This window comes from Dromiciops gliroides, chromosome 2, assembly GCF_019393635.1.
Source record: "Dromiciops gliroides isolate mDroGli1 chromosome 2, mDroGli1.pri, whole genome shotgun sequence".
In the NCBI taxonomy this organism is placed as follows: domain Eukaryota; kingdom Metazoa; phylum Chordata; class Mammalia; order Microbiotheria; family Microbiotheriidae; genus Dromiciops; species Dromiciops gliroides.
The window spans coordinates 86,826,824-86,852,478 of NC_057862.1; the positions used below are offsets into that span (position 1 = coordinate 86,826,824).

The 25,655-nt window shown below is 34.6% G+C and overlaps 1 protein-coding gene across 1 annotated transcript in view; it reads right to left on the minus strand.

Annotated features, from left to right (window-relative positions):
- Nucleotides 1-3,231: 3,231 nt before the first annotated feature.
- Nucleotides 3,232-25,655, minus strand: part of ACADSB (acyl-CoA dehydrogenase short/branched chain) — a 53,080-nt gene continuing 30,656 nt past the window's right edge. The window contains 7 exon segments of the mRNA XM_043985567.1: nucleotides 3,232-5,563; nucleotides 6,793-6,892; nucleotides 7,720-7,857; nucleotides 11,009-11,098; nucleotides 16,022-16,114; nucleotides 17,139-17,264; nucleotides 22,292-22,462. Coding sequence (XP_043841502.1) covers nucleotides 5,493-5,563; nucleotides 6,793-6,892; nucleotides 7,720-7,857; nucleotides 11,009-11,098; nucleotides 16,022-16,114; nucleotides 17,139-17,264; nucleotides 22,292-22,462 — 789 coding nt within the window. The 3' untranslated portion in view covers nucleotides 3,232-5,492.

The window sequence follows — 25,655 nt, forward strand, 5'->3', positions numbered from 1 at the left end:
GATAGGATAATTGGACAGCAGAGGAAAATGACAAATGTGGTAGGGGATGTGGGGAAAATGAGAAATGAATGCACTGTTTGTGGAGTTGTAAATTGATTCAAACATTCTGTAGAGCCATTTGGAACTATGGCCAAAATGCTATAAAACCTCGCACACTCTTTGACCTAGTAATACCACTACTAGGTCAGTATCCAAAAAGAGATAAAAAACAAAAAAAGTTAAAGGACCTAATTATACAAAACATATTGCATTTATTGCAGCTCTTTTCTGGTGGCAAAAAATTCAAAATTGAGGGGATGCCCATCAATTGGGGAATGGCTGAACAAACTGTGGGATGTGTTTAAGACAGAACCCTATTGTTCTATAAGAAGTGATGAGCAAGATGCTCTCAGAAAAACCTGGAAAGACTTACATGAGCTGATACAAAATGAAATGTACTGTGTATAAAGTAACAGTAGTATTGTAAGATGTTCAGCTGTGAATGACTTTGCTATTCTCAGTAATACAATGATCCAAGACCAACTCTGAAGGAGTTATGATGAAAAATGTGATCCATCTTCAGAGAAAGAACTGATGGAGCCTGAATACAGATTGAAGTATATTTTTTTTAGTTTATTTTTCTTGAGTTTTTTTGTCTATTTTTTCACAACCTGACTAATATGGAAATGTTTTGCACGACTACACATGAGGAGGATGGAAGAGAATTTGGAACACAAAGTTTTAAAAATGGATGTTAAAAAGTGTTTTACATGTAACTGGTGAAAAATAAAAGTAAAAAAAAATGACAAAAATAAAATAAAATAGAGATAATAACAGGGCCCATCTCCCAGAATTGTTGTGAGATGCAAATGAGAGATTTGTAAAGTACTTTGTAAACCATAAAGTGCTATGTAAATGCTAACCACCCCTATCCAAAAGGCTTCAAATCAGGTTGTATTGTCAGACATAGCCCTGGAATTACTTTCTGTTCAATTCTATACTCAAAAAATGAAAACTCTTACCTATAAGAAAAACCATTTGATTTTTAAAAACCAAGTCCACTGAAATGTAAGCTCTTTACCTTTCTCTTTTCACAGATGTAATAACTCTCCAGCTAGTAAAGGCAAAATCTCATTATAGCAACTCTACATTCTCTGAGTCTGGGTGAACGGTCCATGAAGATCTTCTAGGAAAGGGTATTCTGGTATTCTGCCAGAGAACAAACTGAGCATAGCAAAATTGTCCTTCAGTGAAAACCCTGCTTCTGAGTTGATTCAGATTACCTGGCTCCTGCTTTGACATTTTCACCCTTGCTCCAGTTTCTGGATTCATATGGGCTCTCCTGCCAGAGATGTGGTCAACATTCCAATTCACTCTCCTTGCTGTCACCTCTTGGCATGAAGACTAGACACAGTGACTCTCTAGAACTGAATTCTGACTAGGGCTTGGCTTCTGGGCCCTCTCCTGAAGGATGCCTGCTGATGAGGATGTATACGTCTAATTATTTTGTTGTAGTAAGAGCAATTGTTAGCAATCACATTGCATATCTGCAGAACTAGGAAGCAATTTATGCCTCAGCCATATAGTGAATTAATATTTTGAATTACATTAGTTCCAAACACAATATTTTACACATAGTGAACACTCTAGAAATGTTTGTTGAATTGAATGAATTTAACTGTTTGACATGAATTGCTTATGGGAGGACTGAGATAAGAGCCCCATAGAAAGGGCAGGTATGGACAGTATAATCTGCATTGAAAGAGGAAGTACCCACATGGATGAGATCATAGATTCACTATTAAATCAGAAAGCAGGAATTAAAAGAGAAAGATATTATGGCCAAAGGCATTCATTCCTTTCCTACATATAAAAAGAATGGGACTTAGGGCCTCTGATACCACGTCTGCCAAATGATCCTAATACCTGTGTAGGATGTCTTCTGAGTGTGCCTTCAGGTGGAGAAATAACTCCTGAGCTGGTGTCATATGTGACTTAAGTCCAGTTTGTGACTATTCTAGTCTATGGAACTTACAGTTAGGGCTTCCCCAACTCCTATCACCATCATCTCTGCCTCTACACATTAGCATCAGTCCTTCCTCATACCTGGAATGCCGCCCCCCCCCCCCAATATATTTCTCTTTCTCCAAGGCTTACCTCAGCGACCATCAACAAAGGCCACTGTCTTTCCCCATCTCTCTCTCTCTCTCTCTCTCTCTCTCTCTCTCTCTCTCTCTCTCTCTCCCCCTCCTTCCCTCCCTCCCACACACACTCCAACTTTCTTTACTATTTCTTTTTGTATATGCTGTCTCCTCCCCAGGGGAAAATTACTTAAGGACAAGGGCCATTTTATTTTTGACTTGAAGGCCTTGAACAAAGTAAGTGTTCAAATCTGTCTCCTCATAGTATAACAAGTAGATAACTGCCTAGTTCCATGGCCAGACTAGCCTGAAAATAAAATGACATGGCAAATGAAGGGACAACTGAGATAATGACATAGGAAAAAAGAAGGTCCCAATATAATTTAGGAAAAAGGGTAAACTATTAAGCAATAAATATAAAACAGTATGCTAGAGAGGCAGCAAAGTTTAGTGGATAAAAAGCCAGCTGGGAATCAGGAAAACTTGGCTTCAAGTACGACCTCTGACTCAATGCTGCCTGTGGGACCCCCGACAAGTCAATTTACCTTTCAGTGAGTGCCCCAGGTAGCTCTCTGAAGACTATAAGTTGCAGCTCATTTGGTGTCTGATCTCCATTCATAGAGGGAATTCCCTACATTAACAAAATCCAGAATCACCTATATGATCCAAAACAAAACAGCTTTCTGAAAATAACTCTGTAAAGGATGGATATGTGTATTAACTGCACTGCAAACAAAAAGACTTTTCTTTTATTAGTTTGAAACTAATAAAAGGGATAAAAAGATTTTTCCTAATGGTTTTGCTTGGGGACTCAGAATATAAAATTATAACCACTACTAAGAATCTTATCTGAAAAATTGACAGTAAATGACAGTAAATGAAGACTTTCTCATAGGTACTTAAATCAATTATTAGTCATTACTAAACAACAACAAAAGAGCAGGGATCACTGTTTTTTTCCCCGAAAGTCACTAACATGGGCAATAATGAACAATTCTGCATTTATCACTGAAACCTTAAGATATTTAGTCCTTGATTTTCCCATTTTCTATAAAGTAGTGATTTATAACATACCATAGATAGGTATCCATTAGAAAACAAAATTCATCTATGAATTCAATGCCAATATTTATTAAAAGATATTGTAATCACATTTCCACATGATAATACATAGTAATACTCATTTCTGACATAGGTCTAGTAGCCCAGATTTCCGCAATGACTAATGGCTTTGGCAAACATAAGGATATGTAAGTCAAAATAATGCTGAATTAGCATATTCTTAATACTTAGCATGCTGTCTGGCACATAGTAAGTGCTAAATACACATTGTATCTATCTACTTCTGATAGGAACTAGATTAATTCCTTATCAGTTAAGCTCAATGTAATACCAATAACATGCCACAAGCTACATAATGGTAAGAATAATAGTTCTGACATCAATTAATTTCCTGTATTCTAAAACAAATCTCTAAAGTCACCAATCCGAGGATTAAGGAGACTGAAAACATTACTTTTGGGCATCAATCCTTTCCTCTCCAGACCAGCAAGGGCTGACATGATTGTGTATATCATTCTTTGGCACTATTAACAGCCCTCTTTTGATTCCTCTAGCACCTTAACTGGTAAATTAAAGTGCAATGATTGTGTTTGAAGGGGACAACGAACTGTCCTCTATCAATTCACTATGGGCTTCAGAAGTCCAAAATGAATAGCTAAGAAGGAAAAAAAGGAACAATGGAAGTGCAGCAAGTCCCTCTTACATTTCTGGATGCAAGGAAAAACCAACACCCTTGAAAAGCCCCCTTGGTGCTCCCTCTTCTGGAAAAAAAGTTACATGATCATGATGATTTATTAACAAAATTAGCAGATCCACACATCAACTATAACCAAAAAATGTCACGTAGGTAAGGAGAATGAGAAAATCCTCTTAAATAGTTCTCTTGTGGTGTCCTAGATTTCCAAAGAGCATTCATATTTAAAGGCTGCAGGTATATATTGAAGGAGTAGACAAAGCTATTGAGTTGGGAGTTAGACTCTCAAAATGGAACTCCTTTATTGAATAACTGATCAAGTTTGCCATTTTATCTCTGGTAGTGCTGAAATTCTTTAAGCTCTTCCCATTCCTATATTGGCAAGTTTTGTCTCTTACAAAAATCAAAGAAGTTCAAGATGTCAAAAACTCCCTTTAGGAAATTTCATAAATCTCTTGCCTTCTTTATCAGGTTGTTCTGACTTATTGCTCTGAAGGAATGAATGTTGGGACTTTTATCACTAACTTATTATGCTATCTTTTGTGAACTACATTGTAAATTTTTCTTTATTTCTCACTCTATTAGTCAAAGATGGTTCCTCCCTTCAGGTTGTATTTGTATATTTCAAATGCTTAACTATTATTTGCATTAGAAAAGTTATTTTGAAAATGTACCTGTATACCAAATGTCAAAGTTCTCTGATTTGCATCATAATCCTTTCAAAATAAATAGTAAAACAATTCATATTTCACCATGGACTTGATTCAAAACATTTGCTTTCTTTAAAAAAACACAATTTTGGATTTTTTTCCATAATAAGGCTCAATATATTAATTCGGGTTAACAATACACACTTTAGATTCAGAAGATACTGTAACTACTAAAAAACGGTGCCTGATGGAAATCTTTAATTTTACAAAAGTAAATGATTTAAAAAATATTTTTAAAAGTTTCTTAACTGTGATGTTGAAACTTATTTTTTTAATTGCTGAAATTTATTTTTAAACAATCTGCTAAAATGATAAGACTAAAATTTTGAAATGAACTCAACAGTCTAATTAAAACAATTAAATGCAAATTAAACAATTCCTTTACCTGACGTACTATTATACTACACAAATTCTTTGACATGTAAAATGACTGTTTTAGCTTTTCTTAATGAATTTCTATCAAATTCTGAATTTACCAACATTCAATATTTCAACAAACATGTGCAAAATAGATATATGCAATGCATTATACTAGGCACTGGTGAATCTGCAAAGGTATTAAATACAAATAACCTACACTGATACCAATTTCTCTGATCTGTATTAGAAATATGGGAGATTTTAAAAATGAAGTTGAAATGACAATTTTTGTAATAATTAACTCAAAAGAAATATTTTAATTTTTCCAGATGGCAGGAAAAAGGAAACTTGTACACCATGAAGGAGTTACTAGCTTTGAATCACTAATGACATACAAGAGGCAGAGATACCTAATTTATTCCAAAAGAAGGTAAATAGTGCAGAATACTATTCCATCTTGAAAGTATTCTACTGTTTCCATATAAGGCACTCAATTTATATTTTACCTAGGTGGCTGCAGTAATAGTCGTCATGTTCTTGTGACCCTCAGTATTCTTGATCTAAAAATTTTGCTATGGTATTTAACTGGATATTTGATGTTCCTTCATATATCGTACCTAAAACACAGGGCAGAGCAGAAGGGAGAAATGGAAACAAGAAGAAGTAAACATATGGTGTCAAGAGTGTTAATCAAATTTTCTGTAGAAAGCTTTACTTGCCAATTTAAGGCCCTACTACTGAAAATCAATGAAAGAAAGAAAAACATAAAGCCTTTATGGTTATCTTTTAGTTAATTCTGTCTACTGAAAACAAACCTGTAGAAAAATTGTTCTACTGATGGCAAAAATCAAATTTTTATTAACAAAAGTCATAAGCTGATAAAGACTAGTTATGGATAAATAATGCAAAATTGATTTCAAATATCAATTTCATTGTCAAATAGAGAACTGTGCATGGCAAAGGAAGGATCCCATTTTGCTATGACATTTCTCTAAGGCATAAGAGGGACTACTTCAGTATGAGAACTGGCTCAAACAAAGTAAAGAAAATAATGATGGAAGGATTAAAAAATGTAGAAAAAAAACTAATTCAGGCAACCTGCCAATTCCTTCTTAATGCATCCTCTTATTGTTGAATTTTACTAATTTCCAACATGAAACACTTCTCTCTATTTGGCAAGAAGATTTTTAGAGTCAACATCAGGAACTGTAAGTTTCCATCTTCTAAATTACAGAGAAAATGTAGAAACCTAGAGGAAGGCCCTCAGAACATTGGACAGATATTCTGTGGGGGATATGTAGGAAGTCAAAGACAATAATTGTACTGGATGAAGAAATATGAATGGGTTGCCATCTTTATCAATGGAAGGAACACATATGGATGAGACAGAAGATTCAATGAAGTATTAAAATATAAATACGACTTGGCTTTATTATTATGGAATACGTCACTATGAAGTCACTGGAATTTTACTTGTTTTAATTAGCAGGGAGAAGTAAAGAACTGGTCAGGCTCCATTAGACAACTAGCTTCTAAAGCTATAGTGATATACAAACAATTAAATTAAGCCATACCAATCATTAAAGAAATGCAAAGAAATTAAGATAATATTAGAACTTCTACTTGGCATTAACTTGGGTTTAATGTTTAAGCTGTTAATAACAATATGTATGCTACCTTAAGAATCTAAGTGCTAGTGATACATTTTTAATGGCATGTTGGTGCTTTAAAATTAATGTGAATTTTTTAAAGGAATAGGAAGGGGGAAAAATCCTAATTAGTTCTCAGACATGAGTAGAAGGTTACTTCTTTTGACTAATTAAGAACATAAAATAGGCCTACTTACCAATCTTTGAATCTCTGAAGTATTTTTCCATTGGAAAATCTTTGGTATACCCTACTCCACCCATCCATTCTATGCACTTACTAGTTGTCAGTCCAGCAACCTAGCAAAAAATTAAAATATAATAATTTGCTACACCATCTCATTCACTGGAATTAAACATTTTTACTATGAAAAACTTAAAAAAAATAATCACCACAAATTTTAGTTGAAAAGGATGATTTTAAAATAGAGTATCATTTGATTTCTGTCTCCCAACTCCCTTAAAGTGTCTTGCCAGTTCTACAATATTTCTTAGATTCCACAAAACTCATCTTTCCTTCAGCTAACCAGGCTAAAATTAGTTCATTTTCTGCACTTGACTACTGGACAAACTTCCAGGACTGGCTGTTAAAATAATAACTATGTAGTTCTCTAAGCCCCCGAAAAAGGCCTCATGAGTTAAGTGTCTCATTTGTGACATATATCAGAACAAAGGATCTTTTTTTCCCTTTGAACATCATTAGCATTCAATACCAGGAGACCAAGAGAAATTGTTTCTTTGTTGCTCTCCTCATTGTGTGGTTTATGGTACTTAGATACTAAATATAAAATTCTCTATGGTATTTCACTTTTATACATATTGCCAAACTGAAAACTTTGAACTTGGCCTCACCATTAATAAGTACCTAAACTGACTTGTAACTGAAGTGTTCATTCTATCAGGCTATTCAGTTTCAATTTAAGGATCCTGCAAGAGGCAACTCACTAAATGGAAACTCTATGCCCTCAAAAATATCAAAATGTCCTAATCACATCTTCATTTATTCAATTCCAAAGGACAGTCTATCTATGTCAGTAGATCTACTTAGTAATGATGGGTAAAAGTCTTTATAAACCAGTTACATACACAATGCAAAAAACTATTTGGGCACAGGCTTCTATTCTTACCTCTGATGCAAAATATTTTGCCATGGAAGCTTCTTTTACAAATGGTTTTCCAGTTTCTGAAAGTCTGGCAGCATTGTATGTCAGCAATCTTGCCGCCTCGAGCTGCGTGGCCACTTGAGCTATTTGATGTTGAATTCCCTACAATATTCAGACCCAGCATTAAAGTTATAATTGTAGTTTGCAAGAACATCTCTCATCCTTAAAGGAATGCCTTGCTAGGGAAAACTGCCAGACTCAGAGTGTAGCAAAAGGAAATTCATGTGCATTACTTTTTAAATACTGCTTAATCTACATTCTAAAATGAAATATGATACCATATACATTGTTAAAATCCTCTTTTCTTGGAGCATTTCAAAGTTCATATAATTCTTCACAATAAATATTCAAGATAATAAAATATAAGAAAGTATGAAGTAAGATTAAAAACTGACTTTTAAAAACCTAATTATAATTTCTAATCTTTATAAAATGAGTCAATGGTAAATTCTAATAAAGCCAAAATTTTGTTATACTCATTCATTTTATTATTTGGAAAATAAAACTTGATTCTGAAATTTCCCAAAGCACCAAAAAAATTGAAAATACAAGAGTGCTAAAAACATTTTTAAGCATTCATTATTCTCTGCAAGTTAACAATGAAGTATCACTATGAAGCAATATAAATGAACAACAACAGTTTTCTTCCCAAGATGGTAGGATTCAGTAGAAGCTATTTTGTTTTTCATACTACACTTCGAAGAATTCACAATCTGCATGAAAATTTTTGAAAACTTCACTATGAAAGCTGAATCATAAACAATTACAGGAAAAAATAAATCCTTGGAAATATTAGCCAGAAATATTTATTAAAAACTGGAAGATTTCTGATACCTGAACTGAATGACATAATTATCCTTTCAACTAGGAGCTAGCTTTCCCTAACCAGACAGAGAGTGGGGGAAGAGAGTTAGCCCTGAAAGTGACATACGTGAAAAACACAGAAGCATTGGGTATTTACAAGATTAGAGCCTCATTCAATGATGAATTACAATTTCATATAAAATGTAAGAACAGTTACAGATGAATAAAAAATAGTAGTAAAAAAAAAAGCAATCTTGTTTTACAACCTCACTGAAAACTTAAAATCCTCCAAAATAATCCTAAAATTTTTTTTCAAAAACTGGTTTTTTAATTTTTAAAAATCTATTAGTATATCAGCAGTTTTACCTAAATAAAATGTTTTAAAGAATTATGATTATTTTCGTAAAGTATTACACCACTTTAAGGATGGCTGAGTTTGATTGATTCTCCCTACCACAAAGAAACACCTCATTTCTATAGTGTAAAGGAGAAAAGAACCCTGCTTCACACTCTTCCCTTATTTAGTAATCTAGGATATGACACCAATGGCTCTGTGGAAACAGTGTATTCCAATGAAAAGAACAGTGGACACCAAGAGTTTTAAGTCTGGCTCTGTACTAAAGAGCTGTGCAAGAACAAAAAAGTCAAGAATTCTCTATTTTGCAAACAGTAAAAAGGGACATTGGCTCTAATATCTCATGATGTTGCTGAGAGAATCTAATAAGGTTACTGATGTTTTGAAAGCACTTTGACAGATACAATGTACTATATATCTTTCTTTTTTTTCACCATATATCTTTCAAGCACAGTCATGGTATGGTGGAAGACAGTCCTAGGTTTGTGACCTTGGGTTTGAATTCTAACTCTAGCTCTTACTAGATGTGTGAAACTAGGCAAATCATTGAACCGTTCTGAGCTTCAGTTTCCTCATATGTAAAATGGAGACAATAATGCTTAGGTTACCTGTCTTGAAGTGTTGTTGAAAGTAGGGCAGTATCTTATAAATGTAAGACAATATATCAATTATCTATTTTGGGGATTCATATCTTATAAAGACCCACTGAAAGGTTCTTTAAGGACTGTTGCTCTGTCCCAAGACAAATGCCAAGGAATCACATGGATATGCGCATGACTCATTCCTTGTTTTGTTTTTTTTTTAATTTTATTTATTTATTTATTTTTTAGTGAGGCAATTGGGGTTAAGTGACTTGCCCAGGGTCACACAGCTAGTAAGTGTTAAGTGTCTGAGGCTGGATTTGAACTCAGGTCTTCCTGAGTTCCTGAATCCAGGGCTGGTGCTCTATCCACTGCGCCACCTAGCTGCCCCATGACTCATTCCTTGTTAAAGGGGCATACTTTTATCCATTTGTGCAAATAATATTTATTAAATGCTTACTCTTTAAAGAACATTATGATATACTTATCACATTGGTTAAGTTCACAAAAAAGGGAAATGACAACTGCTAGAAGAGCTACAAGAAAATAATTCTTTAATGAACTGTTGGTGTAGCTGAACAGGTCTAACTATTGCAGAAAGCAATTTGGAACCATGCCCCAAAAGCTACAAAACTCTGCATTTCTTTTGACCAGCGAAATCAGGCCTATGTCCTAAAGAGATCAAAGAAAGAAGAAAAGGACTCATAGGCAGAAAAATATTTATAACCACTCCTTTTTTTTTTTTTTTTAGTGAGGCAATTGGGGTTAAGCAACTTGCCCAGGGTCACACAGCAACCACTCCTTTTGTAGTAGCAAAGAACTAGAAACTAAGGGGATGCCTATCAACTGGGCAATGACTAAACAAATTACGATACATGAATGGGATGAAATACTATTGTGCTATAGGAAAAAATGAAGGGGATGGTTTCAAAAAAACCCAGGAAGACTTGTATGAACTGATGCAGAGTGAAGTGAACATAACCAGAAGGATAACTTAGATGATAACAATTATATTGTAAGGACAATCAATTCTGAATTCTAACCACAATTTCAAAAAACTCATGATAAAACATGGGATCCACCTCTAGATAGAGAAATGATGGACTCGGCACATAGATCATAGAATGTCATTTCCCTTCTCTCTCTCTCTCTCTCTCTCTCTCTCTCTCTCTTTTTGGACATGGGCAATGGGAGAATTTTTGAATGACTACTCTATTTTTTTCTTTATGCCATCTCATATGGGTGGAGGATGTAAAAGGAAAGGGAGATGTTGGAACTGAAAATAAAATAGAATTTTAAAAGGGGGAAAAGAACATTGTGGTAGACAATGACTAAAATATAAATTTTTAGATAAATCATATTTCCCACCCTCATACAGTTTCCATTTGAGTAAGGAACTTCTGATTTGTAATACCCTTACAGCTGCCCCACTCAGACCCTTTAAAAATTTATGAAGATTTCTCTGATAACACAAAATAAATGATTAGGGTTAAATGATCATTATAATTTTTACCTGAAAAGAAAATATCCTTTCACCAAACTGCATTCTTTCTTTAAGATATGGAATGGTGTGGTCAAAACATCCTTGTGCCAGTCCTAACATCTGAAAATGACAAAGAAAGGTTGGATTGGCTTACATGCTCATATTTTAATTTATATACAGTGATAGGGTCTTTTTCTTGGCAGAGATAAAAGTTATTCTGGGGAACAACAATAGCTATTGGGGTCTGGGGGTTGTTTTTAAAAATACCAATGATATAAAACAGATTATAATATGGGCCTATCCAAAACCCCAATGAGTGCATAAAATATTATTTTAGACATATTTAACTATGTACAGGGAAGTAACTCTCTCTACAAAGTAGAGCATCAAAGTACTTTATAATAAACCTTCTTAATTTCCAATTTTCTGTTCCCCCAAATGTCTCATTCAGATTGGTCAAAGGAGGTTTCTGGAGTCTCCTCTCAATATCCTTCAAATGCTCACTTGGGAGGTGACTTCTCAATGTTCTGTCTTTGTACCCAGTCTGTCTTTAATTTCTCTTTCGAATTATATGTGATTATGATTAATAGGATTATTAAAGCTTTGGCAAAAGGGTCTTTAGAACATATAATATATACGGTAAAAGCACTAGTCACCTCTAATTCACTGAAGCTTTGGTGAATAAAAATGTGCCAGAATTTTAAACCTGTTTTTTCCCCAAACTCTCTCCAAGTGCTGAGCAAATGAAATTGTTACAAAATTCTACTTTGTGTATGCAAAAGAGGAAGAATGGCATAGAAGCGTAAGAGATGTAGAGTCAGAAGACCCGAGTTCATATCTCATCTCTGCCATATACTGCTGAGTGACCTATCAGGGCCTGTTTCCTCATCAGTGATGAATTTAAACTGGACCCAAAGGTCCCTTTTGGCTCTAAATCTGTGAGCTCCATTAAATTATTATACAAATTATACCATCAATTTTGAGTTGTCTACTTTTTTAAAGGGAAAAAATAAGAGTTAACAAAGCTTTTTGGTAGAACTACCCTCAAACTCATCAATGTTTCATTAGCATTCCTTTGTTTTCCTTTAACCTCTTGCTTCCCAAGGTAAAATACAAATAATGACAAAGCATACCACACTGAAGCACTGTCAGTGAGACAACATGGTTATTTCACACTTTTATTATTAAAGTTTGTGTAGAAATAAATGGTAATTTTATTGATATAAAAATTCTTTTATTGTAAATGTTGCAAAGCAAAATACTCTACATTTAGAGTTTCAAGGATTGGTGTTTCTGATCATTCTGTGACACATTTTTCCCTTGCTAAAAGGTATCCAAAGCATTAACAAAGATATAATAACTACCTGACCTTAACTTTTAATTAGGTTATAAGAGTAACTTAGAGTAATTAGAATAAAGCCAAGGCAGTGTATTTTATTGCCAGAACATCTATATTATTTATATGCCTGGGAACAATGAGATCCAATGCTACAGTTTTTAATGCCATATCTGACAAAGTTTAATCACAGATAAACTTTAAAAAGGATAGAAAAGCCAATATCATACAGAAGCCTATTATATGTTGCCTTCTGGGAACACTGGTTATGTTTTATCTAAAACTAGCTTAGCTACTTGGGTAGCAGAAGTTAAAAAGCATAAGTTAAAAGGGGGAACCATCAGTTCTATAAAGGTGATTCACAAATTACAAGATACATATATTTTTGGATTTCAATGAATCTGTGATCTTACTGATGTGGTTATTTCCTCTAATGATCAGATATCAAGCAATTCTCATATGCTACCCCATCCTGTAGGAATCTTGGCCATGTTTTCTTATAATCTGCTGTAGGGATGCCCCTAATTGCTCCTCTTGTTCTGTTGTTACATAGAAACCAATGGTGCACATCAAGTTATGAGTTAACATCAGTTACTCTTCCTTTGTTATTTGACCAGCCCACTTTATTCTAGTCAGATGCTAATTTGATGATAGCCTTTACATTATAACTGCAAAATTCCTTGTTTTCAATGTGTTTACAGTCTCTTCAAACTAGGCACATATCGTGAGTGTGCCTTCAGGTGATCCTTGATATAGCAGCACCACAAAAGTATGTATGTTAAGAGGATGGGCTTTGTTTCAGTAAGAAGTTTGTGATAATTAAAATAATTCAGCAATCTCCCCAAAATACAATTTTCAATTCTTGACCTAACTGTCCATTTTTCGTCTCTGTATTGATGATAGTGTATATTCTAAGGGGAAATCTCTACCATAGTATGAAAAACAGATATTCTTTATTTGTCTGATTTTTCTTTTTTGGATAATTAGGCCTAACTTTTAAAAGTAATTATGAATCTCATTTAGCAAAGTAGACAATTTTCTGGGACTTGATATAATCAGGACTGTGTCATTAACAAACAGGGACATCTGAAGGAATTCACCATCTGAAAACAATCAACTCTTCCATTTGATTATCAACCAATTTACTGTTTGCTAGGTACTGTGGATATAAGTACAAAGAATGAAAGCATTCCTAATGAGGGAGACAAACACCTTTAAATATATACACCTAGCATAAATATAAAGTTTATAAAGACAACTATATTAAAAGTAATTAAATACAAAGTATTTTGGGAGGGAGGGCACTAGCATTTTAGGGAGGAAAGGAAAGGGTTTGTGGAGAAGATGGTGCTTGAGATGCTTCTGAAAGGAAAAGACATCCAAAATGACAGTGAAAAACACCCCTGGGAAGCATATATCTTCCTGTTTTAGATTTCACTTGCTACCTATATTCATAGGTCATAAAAGGATCACAGAGTTAGAGTCAGAAGGGACCTTGAAGTTCATCTAGTTCAAACTCCTTGTTTTACAGATGAGAAGACTAGGACCAAGAGAAGTTAGATGATTTGCTCAGTCATATATGGGGAGTAGCAGAGCTAGAATTTGAACCCAGACCATCCAACTGCAAATCTAGCCTTCTTTTCTCTGTACCATACTGTTTCAAAGTTCTCTCCGCTGTTACATTTTTCAAGGAATTCTAGGGGCTCATTTATTTTCCTAGGATCAAATATAATCTCCTTTTGGCAATTAAAGTGCCTCATAACCTGGACCCCTTCTCTCTGTCCTCCCTTCCATACACACTTCAGTCTAGATTACATAATCTATTATATTATTTGCAATTCTGTAGAGAAGACATTCTATCTCTTACTCCTGTGCCTTTTGGCTGACTGGCTCATTCCCAGACCTCCCAGAATTCCTGGTTTCTTTCGATATTCAGCTCAAGTGCCACCCTTTACATGATCTCACAGATGCCTGTACCCTCCATCCTAAAACCATCTTATATTTATTTTGCATACATTTTATATATTCTGATATATGTACATACTGTCTCCCCCATTGGAAAATAAGCCATTTGAGGACAAAGATGGTTTCACTTTAGCACTGGCATTCCTAGTACCTCATGCAATGCTTGGCACAAAGCAGGCACTAATAAATGTCTGCTTATTAACTAATTATGTCTGATTCTGAAATATGTATGAAGTCACCTCTATGTAGGAGAGCTTTTGAGGTGCCATTCTATTCTACTGAATTAAATATATTCTATATTCAACAAATAAGCCTAATGGCATATTGTATTCTTCAGTCAACTCTGTAAAAAGATTCAATCTGCTTAGAACATTATTTGCAAAATCCTACTTCTTCCCTTCTCATGCCTTCAAGGATGCTCTTGATTTGTATGTAAATTATTCTCCTAAAATTTGGTAAAGATGAAAAACAAGGCAAATAGGCATTACTTTTGATCCTGGTGATGTCTAATATTTTTCTCTATCTTAGGAATATTCCCTTCATTCAAATGCTTTGAGAATCAATAACTCAATACCCCCAAGATAGTGTTGCCTGAAACATAAATCTCCTCTGTATATATTTACTCTAGTTCAGCTTTTTTTCTCATTTTTGTTTTCTTTGGTTTTATGTGCCCTTCCTTATGAAGCACATCAGGCACTGTTAGGGTACAAATGTGGTGGCTCCTCTGACCTCACTGGTAAAAACAATTGGTTTAAAAAAATTATTTTGCTAAGATTTTATAAAAACAGAATAGGATGCTGGAACAGAATATCAGTGGAAGATTCATTTACTTAACTGAGAAAAATAGCCATCTTCTATAAAATGTAGTCACAACAGGAATTTTTGAGTAGTATCATGGGGTAGGATATAGAGAACCTGCCTCAGAGTCAGACAAGCCTGGCTTCAAGTCTTACTTCTGGCATATTTTGGCTGTGTGACCTTGAGGCACTTAACCCCTCAGTGTCTCAGACAAATGTCTAAGATTATAAATAGCAGAACAGCTGCCTGGTATTCTGCAAGGAGGGAATTCTTTATATTGAAGAACTATTGAAATAACTCTTTTTACACTGAAGACATATAGGTCGACCGAAAAGAAAAGAATTCTTAGGGGAAAATCTGATCGACTTTTAAATAGCATATTTCACATGCTTATTTAATTCTGATAATTTTATTTTATATGCCCATATAAAATAATAGGTTTAACATGTTCTTGCTAAACAAAGTAGCTCGAAGGTCCCAAAGGACTAGTACTATTGAGCACCATACCTTAGCATAGTTGATATTATTGATACCTTACCTTCCAACTTCTTTTTTTTTAAAGATTTTTAGTAAGAATTTTATGTGTTGAAAAGTTGTTTTCTTAAACCACATTTAATTTTAAGATACATTTTAGAAGTGCTGACATAGATATTAGTTATTATTTTGGTGCTCTTAAAATGTAGAAAAAAATAAAAGTACTGAGTCAAGAATTTGTTTTTTTCCCTTCTGGATATTTCTGCTTTCTTGCCCTTAATTTAAAGAGATTCTCTTTAAGTAGCCATTTTCTTTCTATTATGTAAAGGAAGTGTGACATCTAGTGGTAACAAGCTTTTCTAGAGGTTTGACCTGACAATAGTTCTGGTCTTAAAGCTTTCCTAACTGCCCTAGCTTCACTGATTGGAATGCAAATGATCTAAGTTTTAACATCCGAAGGTAGTACTCACCTGTGCAGCAATTCCTATTCTCCCTTCATTAAGCATTCCAATGGCATATTTGTACCCTTGGCCAAGCTGTCCTAGGATATTAGCTTCTGGTACCTGAACAGTAAAAATATTACACTATTTTAAATTTTATTTTCTCAAGACATACAACATATACTTTTAATATTCTAACTTGAAAATACAAATGCATTTGCCCTATGAGAGCAATCCAATACACTGTAGTGGGCATTGGATTTATCCCCTCTCTGGGTCTTAGTTTCCTCATGTGTAAAATGAAAAGTTTGAATTAGACTATCTGTAAAGTCTCTAACCCAGGATTGTTAAATAAAAAGTGAGGTAAAGAGGGAGTATTACTCCATATCTTTTGGATCTTGTAGATAAAGATGAATACATTGCCTCTTAATTCATATTTTATATTACTATCGTGTATATAATAAATGGTGAAATTCTTGCTGAAATTTAATTACACACTAAATATCAGAGTGAATATGTAAGAAAGCAAGAGTGAGAATCTTTTCCTCTGAGGATCATTAATCAACAATAACAAAAAAAAATCAATTTAGGACCACATAAATAAAAAACATTTATTTTGGGGTTTATGTAACATGGCAAGATAAATCTAAAATATTTTATTCATTACCTTTTAAAACTGAGCATAGGGAATATAAAAATTTATTTCATTTTCAATGAAGACCCTAACTCCTTTTAAGTGCATTTTATAGAGAAAATGGTAAAACTTTCATAGAAGAACATCGCCATCTTATGGCCCTTTATGATAATGCTGCAATGGATTTTTAATGCCACGCTGCATTTGAGTTTAAAATATCAACTTCATAATTGCATTTTTACAACTATAAGCAAAATTGGGAAACCTGGTAACTATCTCATAAGGAGGATATTAAGTTGTAGGCTATGACCAAAGTTACTAACCCATGGTTTAATTCTAAAGCAGTATACATTCAAGATCAGATTAAATGAAAAGATTATTCGAGAGCTTTATACGTATAATTTGACATAATAAAATCTTACTACTGAAGTAATTCTTTTTCATTATTCCTTACATAAAGTCTAACCAAAGCCTACTTTCACATGGTTTTATTGAAAATAGGTTCACACCCACCTTAACATTATCAAACAACAATGAACTGGTAGGAGATGCTCTGATTCCTAATTTGTTTTCTTTCTTCCCTATTTGAAGTCCTTCTGTATCACGATCTATTATGAAACATGTAATTCCTCTGTAACCCTAGTAAAGATTTAAAACGCATCATTAGCATCCTGGATTTCTTTAAATTTTGTCTCCAAAAAGTTAAAGGCAAAAAAGAAACAAAAAAAAACCCCTGTGTAGTAAATATTAATGGACTTCGAACTTCAATTTAACATCATGATGAAAATGACTGCCATGTATTGAATTACTTAACTCATTTAAAAAAATACATTAATATTTAATTTTTCACAATTTCATGTGAAAACAATTTTATTGTTTGATTTTTAAAATTTTGAGTTCCAAATTATCTCCCACCATCCCTCCTCTCCCCCTCAACAAGAAGGCAAGAAATTTGATATAGGTCACACATGTACAGTCATGAAAAACACATTTCATATTAGTCATGTTGTGAAAGAAAACACAAACAAAAAACCCAAGAAAAATAAATTTAAAAAAATTATGCTTCAATCTGCTTTGACTCTATCAGTTCCTTCTCTGGAGATGGATAGCATTTTTACTATAAGTCCTTTGTATTGCTGAGAATAGCCAAGTCAAGCACAGTTAATCATCATATTGGTTCTGCTCATTTTACTTTGCATCAGATCATATAAGTCTTTCCAGGTTTTTCTGAGAGCATTCTGCTCGTCATTTCTTATAGTACAACAGTACTCCATCACAATCATATACCCCAACTTGTTCAGTCATTCCCCAACTGAAGGGCATCCTCTCAACTTCCAATTCTTTGCCACCACTAAAAGAGCAGCTATAAATATTTTTGTTCATATAAGTCCTTTTTCTTTCTTGTTTTTTATCTCTATCGGATACAGACCTAGTAGAAGCATTGCTGGATCAAAGGGTGCGTATGGTTTTATAACCCCTTGGGCACAGTTGCAAATTGTTCTCCAGAATGGTTGAATCAGTTCACAACTCTACTATTAGTAGTCCCACTTTTCCTATATCTTCTCCAACATTTGTCATTTTCCTTTTCTGTTGTATCAACCAATCTGACAGGTGTAGAGTGGTACCTCAAGTTGTTTTAATTTGCATTTCTCTAATAATTAGTGACTCACAGCATTTTTTTCATGACTATAAATATCTTGATTATGTCATATGAAAACTGGCTATTCATATCCTTTAAACATTTATCTTATTTTTATAAATTTGACTCAGTTCTCTATATATTTGAGAAATGAAGCCTTTGTCTGAAAAACTTGCTGCAAAATTTTTTCAGTTATGATTACTGTGTGTTTCCCTCCATCCTATTTCCCCCCATTTATCATACTTTCTCTCTTCTTTCCCCCGACCATCCTTAAGCGTTTTGCTTTGGATTACTGCCTCCCACTTCTGTCAGCACCCTGCTCCCTTCTCTTATCCCCTTCCCCTCCTACTTTCCTGTAGGATAAGATAAATTTCTATACCCAACTAAGTGTTTCTGTTACTCCCTCTTTGAGTCAATTCTTTTTTTTTTTTTTTTTTGGCGGGGCAATGGGGGTTAAGTGACTTGCCCAGGGTTACACAGCTAGTAAGTGTCAAGTGTCTGAGGCTGGATTTGAACCCAGGTCCTCCTGAGTCCAGGGCCAGTGCTTTACCACTGTGCCACCTAGCTGCCCCTCTTTGAGTCAATTCTGATGAGAGTAAGATTCAAGCACTGTGCTCCCCTCACCCCCCATCTTTCCCTCCACTGTAAAAGCTTTTTTGTGCTTCTTTTATGAGATAATTAATCCCATTTTACCTCTCCTTTTCTTCTTCTCCCAGTGCACTACTCTTTCTTGCCCCCTTAAATTTTTTTTAGATATCCCATTATATTTGATTCATACCTGTGCCTTCAATGTGTACTCCTTCTAACTGCACCAATAATGATAAAGTTCTTTGGCATTACAAGTATCTTGTCACATATAAATAGTTTAGCCTTACTGAATCCTTTTATAATTTTTCTTTCCTGTTTACCCTTTTATGTTTCTCTTGATCCTTGTATTTCAAAATCAAATTTTCTATTCAGCTCTGGTCTTTTCATCAGAAATGCTTGAGCGTCCTCTATTTCATTAAATATCCATTTTCTCCCTTTAAAAATTATACCGGGGCAGCTAGGTGGCACAGTGGATAAAGCACTGGCCTTGGATTCAGGAGGACCTGAGTTTAAATCCGGTCTCAGACACTTGACACTTACTAGCTGTGTGACCCTGGGCAAGTCACTTACCCCCAATTGCCTCACCAAAAAAAAAAAAAATTATAGTTTTGCTGGGTAGGTGATTCTTAATTGTAATTCTAGCTCCTTTGCCCTCTAGAATATTATATTCTGAACCCTCTAATCCCTCACTGTAGAAGCTGCTAAAACTTGTGTTATTCTGACTATGGCTCCATGATATTTGCATTGTTTCTTTTTGGCTGCTTGCAGTATTTTCTCCTTGATCTGGGAGCTCTGGAAGTTGGCTATAATATTCCTGGGAGTTTTCATTTTGGAATCTCAGGAGGTGATTGGTTAATTCTTTCAATTTCTATTTTTACCCTCAGTTTCTATAATTTCAGAGCAGTTTTCCTTGATAATTTCTGGAAAGATGATGTCTAGTCTCTTTTTATCACAGATTTCTGGTAATTCATTAATTCCTAATTTATCTCTCCTGGATCTGTTTTCTAGGCCAGTTGTTTTTTCAATGAGATATTTCACATTTCCTATTTTTTCCATTCTTTTGATTTTGTTTTACTGTTTCTTGATGTCTCATGGAGTCAGCTTCCACTTGTCCAATTCTAATTTTTAAGGAATTACTTTCTTCAGTGAATTTTTGTACATCTTTTTTTTTTTCCATGTGGCCAATTCTGCCTTTCAAGGAGTTCTTCTCTTACTGAATTTTTGTATATATTTTTTTCATTTGGCCAACTACTTCCCATATTTTCTCAGGAAAAAAAAAACCCACTAATACTAAAAACATAATGTTACCAAAAGAATTTCACCACTATAATTCACAGAATTTAAAAGTTGGAACATAATTCATTATTTATCCAGTCCAATCTATATTTGAAAAAGATGCCAGGATGTTTTATGGGACTCAACCTAGCTCAGCACAGACAGTCCAAGAAACTGAAATGGCTTGGGGGATTGAACCTCAAGTATTCTCTCCTCTGTCTTTAGACTTCTTGTTGGTGAGCACGTAAAGCTGAGAAAAGGATGCTGGCATCCAGAGTAAGCAAAACCTGACCAATTTCTCTAAGAAAGTCAAAGACATGGATTGTGGCTGTGAAGTTTGGCTCCACCTACATTTCTAGGAGAAAACAGTAATAATCCCTATTTCTTTAGGGTCTTAGAGTTCTTAAGCACCTTCCTGACAAACTTTTGAGGGAGATATAAAAACTTTTTAATTGTGTTCAGGGAAGTTGTAACTCTCTTGTGGTTTCATAGCTGGTAAGTGTCAGAACAGAAATTTGAACCTGGGTCTCCCAATTCCATGTTCAGGGTTCTTTATGCTAATCCAGGTTTCCTGAGATGAGACTGGCAATCATCTTTCCACCAAATGGAAAATGGACTTACGAAGTAGAAAGGGGCATGCATTTGTCACTCATCTCGTGTTCCTTGCTGACGGGTGGTGAGATTTCTAGTATCCTAAGATTCCAAGCTGAAAGGTTGCTTAGATGCACCTAGTCCAAATACCATCATTTTATAGAAGAGGAAACTAAGACCCTGAGTGAGTGGGGAAGTGGCTCCTTTAGATTCCAAATCTAGTTCTCTTGGGCCAGAGTCCTAACCACTGAGATGTGATTTCTTACCACGTCTGGACTGGCTGCAGCCACACTTTGCTTTACTCGCAGGTCATCTTATGCTGCCTAGACCAGAAACCAAGCTCTGGAGGACTTAACCTTTTCATCCCTGGGAACTCTTACCCAGGGGAGTGATTCCTGACTGGGGATTGCCTCAGGTGTCCTTGGCATGCAAGAACAGTTCCAGCTATATTTCACTTTACACTTGGATCATGCCATACCTCCCTTGTCCACCTCAAACCGGAATACATCTCACTGGAGACAATTCCCCTATATATGTTTTCTCAATTATAATGTAAGCTTCTTTAGTCAAGAGACTGTCTTCACTTTTGCATATGTAACTAGCACTCAGCTCAGTGCTTTGTACATAGTAAGCATTTAAAAATGCTTTTTCATTGGTTATGATCCTTATAAACCTATACAGCAGGTAAAGCCAGTTTAGAGGTAAGAAAACTCAAGTTCCCATGCTAAACACTGAACAGAGCCAGGATTTAAAACAGACTATTCAACCTGTGAAAGAACACTAGATTTAGAATCATTGGTTCAAATCTTGGTCCTCCTACTTATTATCTATGTTACTTATGTTAGAGACATCTCTACTCCAAATGTTTATATGAACTATTTATACCTGACCTGTGGTAAAGCCTTCTGAGCTTGCACTGATCTCATCAGCTACAACTGGACACACTATATCTTGTGTGTGTGTGTGTGTGTGTCAATTGGGGCTAAGTGACTTGCCCACGGTCACACAGCTATTAAGTGTCAAGTGTCTGAGGCCACATTTGAACTCAGGTCCTCCTGAATCCAGGGCCGGTGCTCTATCCACTGCACCACTTAGTTACCGTTGAACACACTGTATCTTGACCCCAACATAATATGACATTTTGTTCCTCTTCAAGAACAAAGGACAACAATCAACCAATCTGTTACCTTGATCACAGCATTCAACCTTTATGAGCCTCAGTTTCTTTTTCTGTATAAAGAAGCTAGACTGGATGACTTCTAAGGTAACTTCCAGTTCTAGATTCAGCCTTTCTAAGAATAAACCACACAATTGCCATAGCATCTCTTCTATTTTGTTTTGTTTTGTTTTGTTTGCGGGGCAACAGGGGTTAAGTGACTTGCCCAGGGTCACACAGCTAGTAAGTGTCAAGCGTCTGAGACCAGATTTGAACTCAGGTACTCCTGAATCCAGGGCTGGTGCTTTATCCACTGTGCCACCTAGCCGCCCTGCCACCTAGCTGCCCCACCATAGCATTTCAATGGAAAAAGAATAAGAAAAAAAATGAAAGTAGAATTTTCATCTTTAAACTTACCATATTAGGATTAGCATTTGCCATCACCAGAAAAACTCCTGCATATTCTGCATTGCTAATCCACATTTTGGACCCATTGATGGTGTAATAGTCTCCCTTCTTCTCAGCTTTAGTCTTTAAAGCAAATGCATCACTGCCAGCCTGAGCCTCAGAAAGGCAAAAACTTCCTATCTACATATTCAAGAAAACAAAGATTCAGATTTTAATATATTTATATTTTATATAAATTTCTGAGAAATTTGTTTTTATAAGAGAAATTTGGAAAGTAATATGTTAGTCATTTAAAAAATTATGCAGAAATTATTTTAAAACAATGTTATTCTTTCTAATAATTATTTTTCATATTTTACCATAATAAATATCTGTGAGAACCTTAGTAGCCATAGAAATAAATAAATGTAAAAATCAAAATAACTTTACTTATTACAGAAAATGGATCAAGAGTATACATTAGAAGTTACTACCTAATGGCATTGGAAAACAGTTTTGACTAAAAATATAATGATTTTGATTTTTAATATATACCCACGGTAAATCAACATATACTTTAATATTTGGAGACTTCTATGTAGAAATGGGAATGGAAGAAATAGTGAAAATATGTTGAAAAACATGGTTCAGGGTATAAAATATAATAGGTCACTGGCTGGAAGACTATACACAAAAGACTCATGCCTATATTAAACGAATTACTTTATCAAGAAGGAAGCTGAGAGACACTTGACACTTACTAGCTGTGTAACCCTGGGCAAGTCACTTAATCCTCATTGCCCCTCCCCCCAAAACCCCAAACTTACCTTGTATCTTTGACTGCACATTTGTAACTTATATTGAATTGTGTGATTTCTTAAGGAGGGGTGAGGAGGGAGGAAGAGAATTTGGAACACAAAGTTTTTTAAATTGATGTGAAAATGTGTTTTTACATGTAACTTGGGGAAAATTCTAAATAATAAATAAGCAAATAAATGAAGGAATAAATACATGAAGGAATAAGTAAATTAATTAATTAATAGCTGAATGGGTGAATAAATAGATGAGTGAGAATGAATGAATGAATGAATGAAGAAGGAAGCTGGGAGATGTTGGACTATGTGAACATAATCAGAATGTGAATATCACAAGAAATATAAATGATTATATTTTAACACACATGAAATATCAGGTTACTGATGTAGAAGTCATTACTGAATCAGCTGTTACAGTTGCATATTCACTTTTTAGAACAAAAAAGGAAAGCAGAAAAATATAAAAGCAAATATAATACAAAGTATACCAATATAATACCAAAGCAGAAAAATATAAAATAGCCAAGACATGATATACAATTGAGGAAATTACCACTTGACTTATTCAAACAAGTTAATGACCAAAAAATGGGAAATTAATAGATTTGATACAGATGATCATCACATTCCAAGTAAGTTTATCCAATATAAATCAATTGACATAACAAGGTAGACAGAAGAAGCCACATCAGCCAGCATATTATTGCAAATAAAAGATGAAAATGAAAATCTTAAATACTGACCCATATGCCACTGTTTTCTATAGCTCTAGAAATCTTTATGAGAATAATCTACATGAGCACTGAGGGCATATTTGATCAGGACATGAGAAAGGAACAGGAAGGCTTTTTACAAACAACACTTCAGAGGAGAACACATCTTTAGAATTATACAACTCACTAAATTATAGAGAATACAAAACCCCAATAGAGCTGATTGTTTACTAAAAAAAAACAACAGGATAGAGAATGCCAATGGCCTAGCCTAGATATGCGGATGAATGGGGCAACCCATAAAGCTGGACCTCAAGTACTGGTATCTTGGGACAGGCACTACAGGTGAATGATGAACTGAGTTCAGAATCGGTCAGGAGAGTGAGTTAGATCACTCTCGGGAATTTAGACAGTGCTTTTAACACAAATTTCTCATTAAAATCAAGGCCCGTCTTTTTAACATGGAGAGTTTTCCAGCAATTCTGCATGACTTCAATAGAAGACTGTCAGTGACTATGGTCCCTGATGAATTAATTGTGAGCATATATATGATGTAAACTATAAGTGGGAGATTCTATGTGACATGGTGAGCCATAGAGCCAAGATGAAATTTAGACTTTTTGATTCCCAGAATGGTGCTATTTCCACTATTTTCTACAGCTACCTCAAGGTAACTTTTTTTAGTGAATGGAAATTATTTATTGTGATACTTATTAACTTACTCTGATATTTTTATTTCACTAAATATGTCTCAATTACAAGTAAAACTATTTTTAACATTGATTTTTTAAAATTTCAAGTTAGAAATTCTCTCCTTTCCTTCCCTTCCCCACCCATTGAGAAAGCAAACAATATATTATACATGTGAAGTCACATAAAACATATTTCCATATTAGCTATGTTGTAAAAGATAACACACAATAAGGTTCAAAGAGTGTACTTCAATCTGAACTCCATGTTCATCAGTCCTCTCTCCAGAGGAAATTTTCATTATGGGTCATTTGTAGCTGTCTTGATCAGAATAGCTTAGCCTTTCACGGTTGATCATCCTTACAATATTTCTGTTATTAAATACAATGTTCTTCTAGTTTTGCTCACTTCACTCCGCATGAGTCCATAATAGTATTCTATCATAATCATATACCACAACTTGTTCAGCCATTCCCCAACTAATGGAAATCCCCTCAATTTCTAATTTTTCATCACAAAAAGAGCTGCTATAAATATTTTTTTAACAAATAGGCCCTTTTCCTTGATCTCTTTGGGACAAAATAGTGGTATTGCTGGGTCAGTGGGGAGGGAGTTTTATAGCCCTTTGGGCATAGTTCCAAATTCATAGTTCCATAGTTCTCCAGAATGGTTGGACCAGTTCACAACTCCACCAGTGCTGCATTATTGTCCCAATTTTTCCACATCTCCTCCAGCATTTGTCATTTTCCTTTTCAGTCAAGTTAGCCAATATGACAGGTGTGAATGAAGAGGTATCTCAGAGTTGTTTTAATTTACATTCTCTAACCAGTAATGACTTAGAGCATCTTCATGTGACTATTGATAGTTTTGATTTCTTCTTTTGAAAACTGCCTGTTCATATTCTTTGACCATTTCTCAATTGGGGAATGACTTGTATTCTTATAAATTTAATTCCTTATATATTTTAGAAATGAGACCTTTATCTGAGAAATTTGCTGCAAAATTTCTTTCCCAGTTCCCTGCATTCCTTTTAATGTTGGCTACATTAGTTTTGTTTGTGCAAAAAAACCCCTTTTAATTTCCATTTTTATCTAAAATTATCCATTTTACTTCTTGTGATCAGCTCTATTTTTTGTTTGGTCACAAACTCTCCCTTATCCATAGATCTGACAGGTA